Source organism: Triturus cristatus, chromosome 1_2, assembly GCF_964204655.1.
Source record: "Triturus cristatus chromosome 1_2, aTriCri1.1, whole genome shotgun sequence".
NCBI classification, from domain to species: Eukaryota; Metazoa; Chordata; class Amphibia; order Caudata; family Salamandridae; genus Triturus; species Triturus cristatus.
Genome location: NC_140580.1, coordinates 216,640,734 through 216,655,196, shown reverse-complemented (window position 1 = coordinate 216,655,196; position 14,463 = coordinate 216,640,734). Strand labels below are relative to the sequence as shown.

General features: G+C 44.7%; 1 protein-coding gene across 2 annotated transcripts in view; it reads right to left on the bottom strand.

Moving 5' to 3' along the window:
• Window positions 1–14,463, bottom strand: part of LOC146867068 (cGMP-dependent protein kinase 2-like) — a 1,824,148-nt gene that overhangs the window by 671,800 nt on the left and 1,137,885 nt on the right. For both annotated transcript variants that reach the window (XM_085603485.1, XM_085603486.1), the window contains exon 11: window positions 7,030–7,180. In XM_085603485.1, coding sequence (XP_085459611.1) covers window positions 7,030–7,180 — 151 coding nt within the window. The remainder of the gene's footprint in view (window positions 1–7,029; window positions 7,181–14,463) is intronic.

The following is a 14,463-nucleotide window of genomic DNA, read 5'->3' as shown; positions in this document are numbered from 1 at the left end:
TCCAATTGCGTTTGATGATCTGTTTGATCCTGTTGGACCGAGGTGTAAACGTGGTAACACATGTGATTGACTCGTTGGGTACCTTAGTTCTTGTTTCCAGGAGCGTTTCCCTGTGGTTGTTACCGGCTCTTTTTCTTGCGTGCGCAACGACCCTCTTCGGGTAGTGTCTTTCCAGGAGATTTTTCTCGAGGTAGTTGGCCTCGGTCTCATAGTCCTGATTAGTTGTGCAGTTGCGTCGTATCCGTAAAAATTGACCGTACGGTAGATTTTCCCGTAGGGCCTTGGGGTGGTGGCTGTTGAAGTCAAGGAGGCTGTTGCAATCTGTGGGTTTCTTATGTAGTGTAGTCCTGAATACACCTTTCTCCAGGATGATCTTTAAATCCATGAAAGGGATGGTTGTTTCGCTCATTGTTCCTGTAAACCGGAGATGTGGGTTCAGTTGGTTGACCCATTCTAAGAAGGTCTCACAAGTTGATCTAGTGCCCTTCCAGAAGATCAGGATATCGTCTATATACCGCTTCCATGTAATGAGATTCTCTTTATATGGGTTTTCGTCTGAGAAGATATGTCTGTTCTCAAAGGAAGCCATGTACAGACCAGCTAGGCTCGGCACGAAGGTACTACCCATACTGGTACCTTGTACTTGATGGAAGATGGAGGTCTTGTACATGAAGAAATTTTGTTTCAGGGCTATAGTGATCAAATCCAAGATGAAAGCCACTGGTGTGTTAGTTTGAAGTTCTGCCCTCTGTAGTTGATCGTCAACAACCTCGATGGTAGCGTCTTGAGGGATGTTGGTGTATAACGCTTCTACATCCAAAGTCAAAAGTAGGTCGATAGGTTCGGTGTTATCCTTGTTGATGGTTTCTATCAAGTTGAGTACATCCCGTGTGTCCTTGAAGTAAGCGGTGGTGGTTTGGACCAGGGGTCGAAGGAAGTGATCTCTGAATTGACTCAGTGGTTCCAGGAGGGAGTTAATACCTGAGACAATGGGTCGTCCTTGTGGGGGGTTTATACCCTTGTGTATTTGGGGGAGGATATAAAAGTAGGGTGTCTTAGGGTCATCGTTGATCAAGAAAGCCGCTTCATGGGGGGAAATCCACCCCTCCGTGCTCGCCTCATTGACCAACATACTGATCCTCTTGGACAGATCCTCAGTAGGGTCTGCATTCAATTTCCGGTAGTATTTGGTGTTGCTGAGTTGTTTCTCACATTCAGCCTCGTAGTCAGTAGTGTCTAGGAGGACAGTGGTACCTCCTTTGTCTGCTGGCTTAATCATGATCGTCTCATCTCCTCTGAGTGATTCCAAGGCCCGGCGTGCTTTATTTGGAAGGTTATTGTATGGTGACCCCTGTGTTAGTCGGTTCGTCTCTTTAAGTACGGCCTTCTCAAATGTTAGGACCTCAGGTGGGACCATTGCGGTGGTGAGTGTGAACTTGGAAGGGGGTCTGAGCCCAGAGTCGTTTCTGTCCTGGGTTGGTTTCCCCTGGAAGAACGCTTGTAGTCGTATTTTCCTAAACAGTTGGTGTAGTTCCTGATTCATCCTGAAGTCATCCTCCTTCGGGGTGGGGTCAAAGCCAAGACCTAGTTCAAGGGTTGCGGTTTCTTCTTCACTCAGCTGTTTCTTGGAAAGGTTGACAATTAAGGTCTTTGGTTTGTCATGCTCCTGGTTTGTCTTTGTTGTTGTTGTTGATGTTGACCGGCGTCTTGCCATTGTACCTGTTTCTGACCTCTTCTTCTCCCTCTGCCTCGTCCCCTGCCTCTGTATTGAAAAGGAGGTGGCGGGTTTGGGAAGAAGGGTTGAGGGTAGCCGGGCTGTACGTATCCTGGTTGTGGTCCGTTGAATGCGGGGTACCACATTGGGCCTTGAGGTGGGTAAGGAGGATGATGGAAACCATAGGGGTGGGGTGGCATATGTTGGGGTGGGGGGAGGAGTCCCGATTGTTTAGTTGCTCTCCCCCAGCTCCTGTCACTCGAGTTGCTGTAAGACGACTGTCCTGAATGATTAGATGATGTCGAACCATCTTCTGAGAGGGCATCGTTATCTGTGGTTAGATAGTCATCCTTGATGTAGGGGTAGACTTTTTCTCTGTCAAATTTCTTGACATCTTTTTGAAGTTTGGTGATTTTTGTTGTAGCAGGTAATCACGGTGTTCGTTCATCTCATTGTTGATCACCACTAAGCGTGTTTTGAAGGATGAGATGTTAATGCCTGTTTTCAGGCCATCTTCGGAGATTTTGATCTTGATAACCAGGGCTTCTGATAGGCGTTTGGCTGTACTGATGATAAGGATCAGCCAGTCACGAGTACACTTCCAAGCGATCTGACTCCATTCTCTTTTGAATATAGGATTGTCTAAGAAGATGCGGGGAGCGGTCCGTACAATGAGACCGTTGGGGGCTGCATTAGCCCTAAGATATTCGGTCATTATCTGGCCATGGAGTGTAACCTTAACCAGTGTTTTCTTAAGGGCAGTTAATGAGTTCCAGTCTCCTTGGGAGCTGGAGCATGCCATATTCCCGTCCGTGTCAAGTATTGACGGTGTTTTCAGGATTTCAGAGACCATGTCTTCGCTGAATGCGAGACCCAGGTTGTACCCCATGTTAGATGTCGTCATGTTCACAAAAATGTGTAGTGTGGGGCAGGAGAGGTGTAGATAGAGAGATAGATAGAGGGGGTCCCTCGGCTGAGCCGCCGTGCTAATACTAAATCAACAAAAAAAGAGAGGGGGACCAGGAGCTGGTTATGGTCCATTGTCCGTGCTCCAACAATGATAGTTACATCAACGAGGACATTGTTCCATGTTGGAGGTGAAACAAAATTAGTGAACACCTACTCAACAGGAAAAGTGAAGAAATGGCAAAGAGGAGAGAGAGAGAATGTAGAGGGGAGGAAAAAGGTAAAGGGGAGGGAGGGGTGAAGGAGAAAAGAGGCAGAGAGAACTATCCCCAGTATCAAGGATCCAATCCCGAAGGGGAGGACTCAATGTAGCCTCTTGTTGGCCCTCACACACCCCGAAGGATGTCTTGCTTCATCATCGGGATTTTTATTGCTCCTCGTCGGGCCGGCGCTGCAATGCCCGACGGTCCCCCGAAGGGTCTCTTTATCGGAGGTCTTTTAAAGAGAAAAGCCGATAGATGAGTGCGAGTGTGTGGGATAAAATGGTGGTGGATCCAAGAGACAGATGGTTGCGTGCGTGCAAAGTGTGTGAATAAAATTACCTAGGGGTGTCCAACTACGCTAGTCTGTATGTCTCGTGTGGCCCATTTGATTTGTCTGTCACCTTTGTTCGGCCCACCCCTCGGGGTGAGCATAGTACACAGTACACACGCATAACTTGAGCGACCACTTAAAGTGACCGTCATAATATCTTACGAGTATATTTGGGGCTTGCATTCCACTACTATAGACAGTCGACTACCACCATGTGATCATCTCCATGTGAACGTTCCTTTCCCTTATTTTCTGACTGAATGTATCAGGTGCTCACTCGATTCGAGGCTGCCCTGCAACCTCTAAAACCCCTTCCTCCTACCTTAAATGCGGTATCCTCTCCCTAGATGTCATGCCTGTCACGGATGTCGTATGGTTGATGTGGCTCTTTGGTCTGTTTTATTTTGAGCTACCACATGTCTGACTGCACAACCACTACTTGGATGGCAATTGGGGGCACGGACAGTTTTTGCTGTGCTTCACCCGGTATACTGTTATCATCATTCATACCAGTATTGTTTTAAACCTCCATTTGTGTCTGTTACCCCCCCCCTCTATTTCCCCATCCCTTCCCTCCCCGTTTTTATCCCCTTCTAGGTAACACAATTCGGTACGTTCTGAAGAGATCATTCTTAGACTCACACTGCTGATTAGGTCATTGCACCCCGCAGTTCTGTACCAAACACTACCTTTCTTTTACGCGGGTTACCCCTCCAATTCCTGGAACCCCCGTCTGTATCGTGCACATCCCTTCACATAGCTAGGTCCTGAAGAAACGCCACTGACCTTCACAGGCTAAGCAGGCGTGAAACATGTCGACCTTTTTATGAGTCACATGAGCACCTTGCGCTCACTAGTGACTCCCTGACCTACCGGTCTTTTTACTTTACCAGGGTTCCCGTAACATTAAAATAGCATATTTGGACACCCCTGGGTAATTTTATTCACACACTTTGCACGCACGCAACCATCTGTCTCTTGGATCCACCACCATTTTATCCCACACACTCGCACTCACGTATCGGCTTTTCTCTTTAAAAGACCTCCGATAAAGAGACCCTTCGGGGGACCGTCGGGCATTGCAGCGCCGGCCCGACGAGGAGCAATAAAAAGCCCGATGATGAAGCAAGACATCCTTCAGGGTGTGTGAGGGCCAACAAGAGGCTACATTGAGTCCTCCCCTTCGGGATTGGATCCTTGATACTGGGGATAGTTCTCTCTGCCTCTTTTCTCCTTCACCCCTCCCTCCCCTTTACCTTTTTCCTCCCCTCTACATTCTCTCTCTCTCCTCTTTGACATTTCTTCACTTTTCCTGTTGAGTAGGTGTTCACTAATTTTGTTTCACCTCCAACATGGAACAATGTCCTCGTTGATGTAACTATCATTGTTGGAGCACGGACATTGGACCATAACCAGCTCCTGGTCCCCCTCTCTTTTTTTGTTGATTTAGACAGCCCTGTGTGCCATGCTTCCCATACACTGCATAAGATATGGATAAGTCATCCCTACTTCAGGCCTTTAGCCCTAAGGCAGGGTGCACTATATCCTATGTGTGGGCATATCTGCATGAGCAGATATGCCCGTACAATGTCCTGTCTATCCAGGGATGTTGTAAGTGAACAGGGAAGCCATAAAGTACATACATGAGCTGGTTACTTGTCAACATGAGTTTCCTAGCATCATGATGGCTTCGCTGATTTCTAAGTTGTTTGGTTCCAAACATCTTGTCTTAATAAATCCTCACTGATGCCAGTGATGGGTTTATTAATAAATTCACACAGGAGACCCTTTTAGAGTGCCCCCCAAACAGTGACCAAGTACTGGCTTGGTTCCGGATTGGTTTTTGTCAGTCTGCCACCGCCAGACATGTTTCTGACCTCATTTCGTGAGAGCCAGCACTCTCAGAGGACAAAAACAAAGCCTGCTCTAGGTGTAGGTGCTTCATACCTCCCCAAGGGCAGGATGGCCTTCCAGGGTGGGAAGCTTCAAAGGCAATGTCCCTTTTGAAATCCATCCCAGATACCTCAAGATAGTGGAGAAGGCCAAGCCCCCCTTTCTTGCGCCACATTTGGCGGTAGGAAAATTAGTTAGAGGAGGAGGAGGGTCCCCACTTAGCTTATACCACCCCTAGGGCAGGGCAGGCAATGTGAACCCCTCTCCTGAATTTCTACCATCTTGGAATAGTGGAGAAGCCTCCAATCAGGGTTAGGGCAGTGCCCCTTCCCATTGGAAGGGGTCACTAAAGGGTGGAGACGCCCTAAAGGTAAGCAGCCCATTGGCTACTACTTTTCTCCCCTTGTAACACCCCTAAATTCAGTATTTAGGTGGCATTTCAAGACCTGAACATCAGATTTGATGGACAAGAGAAGACAAGTACAAAGCTGACAAGCTGCACAAAAATTGAAGCCCTGCTGCAGAAGAAAAAGTTTCCAAACCCTGCCTGCTGCTCCAAGAACTCGTCCTGAAACCTGAAAGGACTCAAGTACCCAGGAGCACCTACAGCCTTCAAGAAATTGCCAAGAAGCTCCATTGGAGTGAAGGCATCACTCCCCTGCACACCTCAGGCACCGATCTCATGAATTCCAGTTTGTCAACTTACTGTCTCCCGACAACCTCAACGCATCAGCAAATCAAGAAGAGGTACATCAGCTCCAGAGGGTCAGACCTGCCTCTCCACCATGATTGGAGGCACCAGGACCTACCAGAGCCACAGCATACCAATACCCGTGGTACTGGACCCCCAACGGTAAACACCAAGAAGAAGGGTCCATACCAGACTCCTGAGGCACCAGAAGCTAGCACTCATCAAGGGATGTTGAGACACCTGAGATCCACTTCCTGAGTGTCCCAGCTGTCCCAAGATCGCCTCTCCAAGTTGCCTGCTCCTGACAGTGAGGACCTCAAGACACACTACGCCCAGCTGACCTGTTTGCTCTGCACCAAGCCCTGCTAGCACCGACCAACCAGCTGTGCTCCCATGGTCCCCAAGTCCTTGCGACCTCCTCTCTCCAAGGAAACCCACCAGACTTTCTTGTAAGCCCACTTGTGCAGTGTGTTTTCAAGTAGCACCCGTTGTCTTCGCGCACCAGCTTCCAAACTTCTCCTGCTATGGTGCGAAATACGGCACAAATGTGATATATTTTCCAAACTTTGAAAAATCGTAACTACCAAAGTACTTACCCTAGAACTGTGTTCTTGGTCTTACAAATTACATAAAAAATCAAATTTATTTTTATAAATGAGTCTCAAATTTATTCTTGAGTGTGTGTCTCCTTTATTGCCTGTGTGAACACAACAAATGCTTAACACTACCCTCTGATAAGCCTAACTGCTTGGTCACACTACCACAAAAAGAGCATTAGGAATATCTGCTTTTACCTCTGCTTACCTATTGGGGATCCACGTAACTCTCTGCACCGTGTACTTTGTTCTAGTACATTACATAGAGAGCCAACTTCCTACAAGGAACCATTGCTGTTCATACACATTTTATTGCCCCTTGTTCTGAGTCAGTCAGGTTGCCCCTGTTGTGTGGCTATCATTTTGGCGAAGAAAAGTCAGACTTGGAAGCTTTTCTGCACACTAAATAAAACAACCCGTAATATAGGCATTTACCAGGTGCGTAAAATGCCGTGCCCTGTTTCGTTCCACTTGTAATTGGGGCTAAATTGTTATGAATGTATTGATCAAAAGACTGCTCATCCACATAATTATTTCCAGTGGTACACATCTTCATAAACCACTTACAACTATTATAATAACACACAAAAAGGGCCCATGTTTCGACTAACACATTTGTGATGTTGTAGTCTTACCAGCTCGACACGGCCAAATCCTCCTGTTCCAAGAGTGGTGATCACATCCAGATAACGGAAGGGTGAGGTGCAAGAAAATCGGGCGACTGTCTCTTTCAATTGGTTGGCTTCTGTGTTCTCCCATGAACTGGACAGCACTGGAGTCAGTGGCCTGTTAAGTAATAAAGTGACATTGGTACTAGAGCCTAGTCAAGGAGAAAACAAAAGAAACCCTGCCTCTACTTATCCTGCAAGTGCTAACCTTTACAGCCTTACTCTCCCTAATATTCCCCTACATGACCACAATTCTAACACAATCAAGTCATAGCATGTATTCAGGAAGTGCTTCAGCCACATGATGCTAATCTGCAAAGTAAATTATTAAATACATATTCATTAATGCTCATATGTTTTGGAAGCATGAATTGAGAGTGTCATTTAAATAGTTTGTTTAAGGTCTAATTTGTCTGTTGGGGAGTGTACCTGTTAGGAATGGGGTTTCTAGATGGCTAGGCTATGCACCTTAGCCAGGCAGAGACCACCACTCTAGTCAGGGTAAGTAAGTTACACACCTAAGATAACCTCTGATCACCCCCTTGGTAGCTTGACACTGAGCAGTCAGGCTTATCCCAGAGGCAGTGTGTGAAGTATTTGTATACACACACACACACACACAAATTAAAACAATAAAAACACTACAAAAGGAGTCCACACCACGTTAGAAAAAATAGTCAATCTGAATCAAACAAGACAAAAATGGCAAAAATCCAACATGCACATTTCATATCACTTTTTAAAGATTTGGGCCTGGCAAGTGGGTGTGCATGCCAGGTTGAAATGGCAGTTCAAAACTGCACACAAAGACACTGGGGCGGCAGGTCTGAGGCATGTTTGCAGGGCTTCTCATTCAGGTGGCACAATCAGTGCACTTTAGCACTGGTCAGCAATGAAAAGGTGCCTAGAGTCCTAACACCAGCAAAAACGAAATGCAGCACACAGTCAAAAACAGGAGGTCAGAGGCAAAAAGACTGATGAATCCACACCAAAAGATGCCAGGTCTAACAGTCCATGTTAAAAAAAATGTGGTGGATGCCCTATCCACTGTATTTATGTGCATTATAGTCAATGGCGATATAACAAGGGGTATCAGCCATGTTTTGATGGTTTACTCTGTCTCACAAACTCTAACTATGGCCCTTAGTTTTTATATGTGCAAACATGAACAGATTGACTAAAATAAATTCAAGTATAAGTAGCAAAGAACAACATAGACTAGTTAACCCAAAGCTTAAGAAAATCGTTCTGCCTGCGTCGTACAGACACAAGCAGGCCGTACTGCCTGCTCTTACAAAGGACTTTTATGTTAAACAAGAATTGAAGCTGAATTTACTTTGTATTTTGTTTGTAACATTTCTATTGTTATGGCTTGCTTCATCGCAGTACAAACTTTCTGTACATGATTGGGTAGGCTAGATTCTTTACAGCTGCAAACCCCCTTGTAATATGTCAGGAGATCCTATATCCCATACTACTACTAGAAAAAGTGATGCAGCCATTTTAATACAGAAAGCACTGCAATGTCAAATGCTACAGTCATGGTCAGATGTAGATGGTCAGTTTGTTTTAGCCAAGCCTAAAGTCGATGAAAACACATTAGAAGTGGGTTCTATTTTTGTCCCTGTTGGGACAAAAGCTCCTTTTCCCCTCATCTAAACAGAATTCTTACGGAAATGGGAATGTCCAAAATAGTTCTGAGGGGTCATTGGAATCTTGCCCTGGATGTGATCTTAGACAGAACGGCCCCCTAGACATGACACATGGCAGAGATAGAGTGATACTGGGAGACATCAGTTCAAGGGATGACTGACATCTGGTGCTTACTACATCCATCAGATAAGGGGTTTACATATCACTCTGCAGTACAGGAGACCCATTCTAGAATAGCATATTTCCTTATGTCACATTGTATTATACCACAAGTACTTGATTGTGACATTTTAGAAATTGCACTATCATTTTATGCTTCTATCAGTCTTCATCTTGATTGGGATCTGAACCGCTCTTGTAGGATACCATGGTGTTTAAACATATCTCAATACAAACTGCCAACAGAAAAATCCGAATTACAATCACATTTGAGTACTTATATGAATGACAACAAAGGTTCAGTTTCTTATGGGAGCTGCAAAAGCCACCATTGGGGGGCAAATTATGAGAGATTCTGCATAGCCATTAAACATCGAACAGAACAACAGATCATATAAGGAAATGTTATCAAAAACATGCTCATTTTACCAATCCAACTGAAGCTTTCAGATGTAGATTGGAAAAGGCTAAAATGGGGCTTCATACACTATATGCTTCAAAAGCAAAAAATATGTTGTATAGACTTAAGGCTCGAAATTACGAACAAGGAGTAAATGCTGGCTGTTTACAAGTCTAACGATTAAAACATAGAGAAGCTATAACAGCTATTCCAGCTATTTATAACTCTGGAGGTAAGCTAATAACGGAGACTCAAGCAATAGCTAACATATTTGCAGATTATTATGAGAAGTTATAGTTTAGAGGTTGATAATGATCACCTCAAAGAACAGGAATTATTGGATAAAATAACACTCCTGTGCCCCAGTGAGCAGGACCAGCTCATACTGGCGGGTGACATAACAAAAGGATGAAATTGCGCCAGTGATCTCTAATCTCCGATACAATAAAGCACCTGAAGAAGATAGTTTTCCTGGGGAATTTTACTGTTGGGTAAAACCAGAAGCATAAAACGCCCTTTATGAGGCTAATATACAAGAAAAGGCAGCTGGGTAAGAGAGGATTGCACAGCCAAGAATAGTCACAAACGTAACCAAATATTGCCCACCTCAGATGGTCAGCTGCCACATGACCACAAAGCTCAACATAAATTCAAAAGGGTATGAGAGGCAACATAAATAAAGAACACAGTTAGTATATGCAAAGAGAAAGAAGGAATTCCACGTTGTGGAGGTTAGGTCTTAAGGTGTCTTTTATTAGAGATGCACTTGATTTTCATATGACGACAGCCAACGCATTTCGCCCAAACATGGGCTTCTTCAGGGCTGCATTACCATACAATATATACAAAAAATTTAAATCCAGAAGTACAGCCATGCATAGTTAAGCAAATGGTGTTGGGTAACTTTTATTAACAGTGCTAGTGCTGAGCAATAGGTGACGTGTAAAGCAACGACAAATGATTGGTGAGGGAGGAAAGACTGCTTGCCAGGGGAAGCAAAGGAACCAATGTTTGTTATTAGTGACAGGAAGCCGTTAATCTTCAAGTTTGTAAGTGCAGGGGGACGAACCGCTAAAGTCCCAGTAACTTGCCAAATAAATGTAAACAGAACTAGAAGGGGTACAGCGGTAAGCGTGGTCATTTGGAGTACGCTTACTGAAGGTATGGAATAATCAAATCGCCAGGTAAATGAGGTCAGGTTTAGAATCTGCTCAGGTCCTCATCAGGACAGAAGATGTGAAAGGGATTGACCTAAGCAATGATGAAACAAAGTGTATCATAGGACAGAATTCTCATCTGAATGCAGGACCAGTTAGAATGTAAGTGTTGATTGAAACTAACCTTTGAAGTAAGAAGCAAGGTAGTCCAAAGGTTTTAGAGGTCTTAGGTATTCGTCTACGTTTAGACTGAATCCGTTGAGCGATGTAAATGAAATCTGTGTAGAAAATAACTCAGTAAATAAAAGGAGTGGGCTACCAAGGATACAAAGCATAGCGTTATATATAGTCTAAAGGGTGCTAACCTAGAAATCTGTTCTAAACAGACCGCACTAGACCATAATCATTCGAGGGTGTGCGGTAAGCGGGAGACATGTGCAGAATGAACGGCTCGTACTGACTAAAGTGGCAAGTAGCACCAAAGTAATCCAACGCTATCAAAGCATATCGCGCTAGACCATAATCATTCAAGGGTGTGTGGTAAGCGGGAGATAAGTGCAGAACGGATGGCTCGTACTAAGTGCATATAGGTATAAGTTTGTGTTCCATACAGTGGCAAATAACACCAAGTAAACAGCCACGCATATGAACGGCTCGTACTGACTAAAGTGGCAAGTAGCACCAAAGTAATCCAACGCTATCAAAGCATATCGCAATAGACCATAATCATTCGAGGGTGTGTGGTAAGCGGGAGATAAGTGCAGAACGGATGGCTCGTACTAAGTGCCTATAGGTATCAGTTTGTGTTTCATACAGTGGCAAATAACACCAAGTAAACGGCCACGCACATGACCTCAAACACGAGTTGAGACGTGCTGGAGCGGCACAGAAATAATGTTCCATGTGGCAACCTCAAAACTGCAAGTGCAATAAAATCCTAGTATGCCTTTAATTTCAGTGAATACCCTAGTACTGGTCTCCAGAATTCTATCTGTCCAATACACAGTGACATAAGTAACATAACATAACATAACATAACATAACATAACATAAGTAATACTAAGGCGACAAGCCCAATACCATTCATTGTATTAAGTGAAAGTTAATACAATGTAATATGTTTAATAGTATGTAACCGATATGTAGGAGTTATAGGATGGTAAAAGTAAAGAATAACTACTACAAAAAATAGTGCATTTCATTGTCGATGTTAAAGCCCAGAGTAGAAGAGCGTAGGGTGCAAATCCACCTGGCTTCAAGTTGACTAAGGGTAATCTCTCTATTTCCACCCTTTTTACCAGACACCACCACATCAATGCCTTGGAAACGGAATTTGGATTTGTCAACCCCATCCCTGCAGTCATGTGAGACTAGGGCATACGCAGTGTCCCCATTCATGCCTGTTCTGCGGTGTTCCTGGATGCTGGTTTTGAGTTGTCTTACAGTACTTGCTACATATATCTTTCCACAACCGCAAATCAGTATGTACCCCACGAAGGTAGTGAGACAGTTTATGAACTGACGTATCCTGTGTTCTGTGCCAAGAGGGAAGATACACTCAAGAATAGGAGTAAGAGCAACCAGATGGTTAATGAGAGACTGTCATTTATCACAACACATTCCAGGCTCAATCATGAGGTGTTCAAGATCCTAGACAAACACTGGTCACTGTTGAAGGGGGCACCAGGAGTGAACAGCATTATCACTCAGAAACCATCCACGACTTTCAGAAAGAGCAAAACTATCAGGGAAACCCTGTGTCCCAGCTACACACTGTGCAAAACACCACAACAAAGCTGGCTGCACAAACCTTTAGGGTTTTACACGTGCAGCACATGTAACCTGTGCAATTTAGGGTGAAAGAAAACTACCACCTTTAGATACAACACTGGCACAGAACACAAAGGGCCTGATTCACAGAACTAACTTAAGACAAAATCCTAAACTTACTACCATTTTGGTATTTACAGAAGGCACTTACTCATTTTGGTATTGTCAAGAATTCCTGTCATGCGAGGGGAGGAAAACGGTAACCAGCGAAAACGGACTACATCTCCCAGGATGCTTAGCGGTTGAGAGGTTATGTAAACAGGAGAGCTGTTACATAACTCAAGGAAAACACGCCCTTATGTAAACAGGAGAGCTGTTACATCACTCAAGGAAAACACGCCCTTCTGTAAACAGGAGAGCTGTTACATAACTCAAGGAAAACACGCCCTTATGTAAACAGGAGAGCTGTTACATAACTCAAGGAAAACACGCCCTTATGTAAACAGGAGAGCTGTTACATAACTCAAGGAAAACACGCCCTATAAAGGGAGGAACCGGGAGGTACAACGCTGTCGGATATTGTGTTTACACCGACGTACCTGCTTAGTGAAGAGCAGTGTTCCGGAGTGGTGCTCCAGTAAGGCAAGAACGGAGGTAGGTCGAGTCGATACACCCTGGGCCGTGTCTTGCCCCATCGTCACCTGTGAAGGACCCGGAAGCTCTACCGGATAACCATTGAGCTTCGCTTTTTGACTCGGCTGAGTCAAAGCGCAGTGGCGCTTTTGCTGGTTGGAGTCGTAACTCCCAGCCCGACCAGAGATACAGGGACTGCCAGCTGTAACGCTCACCAGGAGGTGTTTGCCGCGTTACAGACTCGGAAGTCCACGGGATCGATCGAGCGGCTGCTCTCGGTTCAGTCTTCTTTGCTTGTGATTGGGGTATCGGTGACGCATCACCAGGAGGTGACTCCGCATCCCGGTGCAGTCTGAGGAAGAGGTTGAGCGGCTGCTCCCTTCAGGTAGAGACCCCGGCTGGGTGTTTCCCTGACTCCTCGATTCTCCCCAACACTCTTCGTGCCCCTCACAGACTACCGATTGGCATTGTCGGCCATTTCATTTCTGCCCTCTGTTGGCATACGCCGGGATCGGCGTATATGCAGAGGACGGTTAGGACCATCCGTGCTGTGGGCTGGTAACGTACTTAGCCTGGAGGATTCCAGTGACTATAACCTTTGTTTATCCCTTGTATTATTTTTGCCTTCATTAAAATAACTAAACCTTCACAAGTGGTTGCGTTCTCATTATCGTGTCTGTTAAACGATCCTGAGACGTTCAGGGCGTTACAGGTATTCACAGAAGGCACTTACTCATTTCGGTATTCACAGAAGTTAGGAGTCCTAACTTTAGGACTCCTAAATGGCTTCTGTGAATACCGAAAGTCTTAAAGTTAGGATTTTTCTCAGTTTAGGAGTAGTAAAGTTAGGAGTCCTAACTTTAGGACTCCTAAATGCCTTCTGTGAATACCGAAAGTCTTAAAGTTAGGATTTTTCTCAGTTTAAGAGTAGTAAAGTTAGGACTCCTAACTTTACTACTCCTAAACTGAGAAAAATCCTATCTTTAAGACTTTCGGTATTCACAGAAGGCATTTAGGAGTCCTAACTTTACTACTCCTAAACTGAGAAAAATCCTAAATTTGAGACTTATGGTATTCACAGAAGGCATTAAGGAGTCCTAACTTTACTACTCCTAAACTGAGAAAAATCCTAACTTTGAGACTTATGGTGTTCACAGAAGGCATTAAGGAGTCCTAAAGTTAGGACTCCTAACTTCTGTGAATACCAAAATGGTAGTAAGTTTAGGATTTTGTCTTAAATTAGTTCTGTGAATCGGGCCCAGGATACGTCAGTTCATAAACTGTCACACTACCTTCGTGGTGTACATACTGATTTGCGGTTGTGGAAAGATATATGTAGTGAGTACTGTAAGACAACTCAAAATCCGCGTCCAGGAACACCGCAGAGTAGTCAGGAATGGGGAAACTGCGTAAGCTCTAGTCTCACATGACTGCAGGGATGGGGTTGACAGATCCAAATTCCGTTTCCATGGCATTGATGTGGTGGTGCCTGGTAAATGGGGTGGAAATAGAGAGATTACCCTTAGGCACCTTGAAGCCAGGTTGATTTGCACCCTACGCTCTTCTACTCTGGGCTTTAACATCGACAATGAAATGCACTATTTTTTGTAGTAGTTATTCTTTACTTTT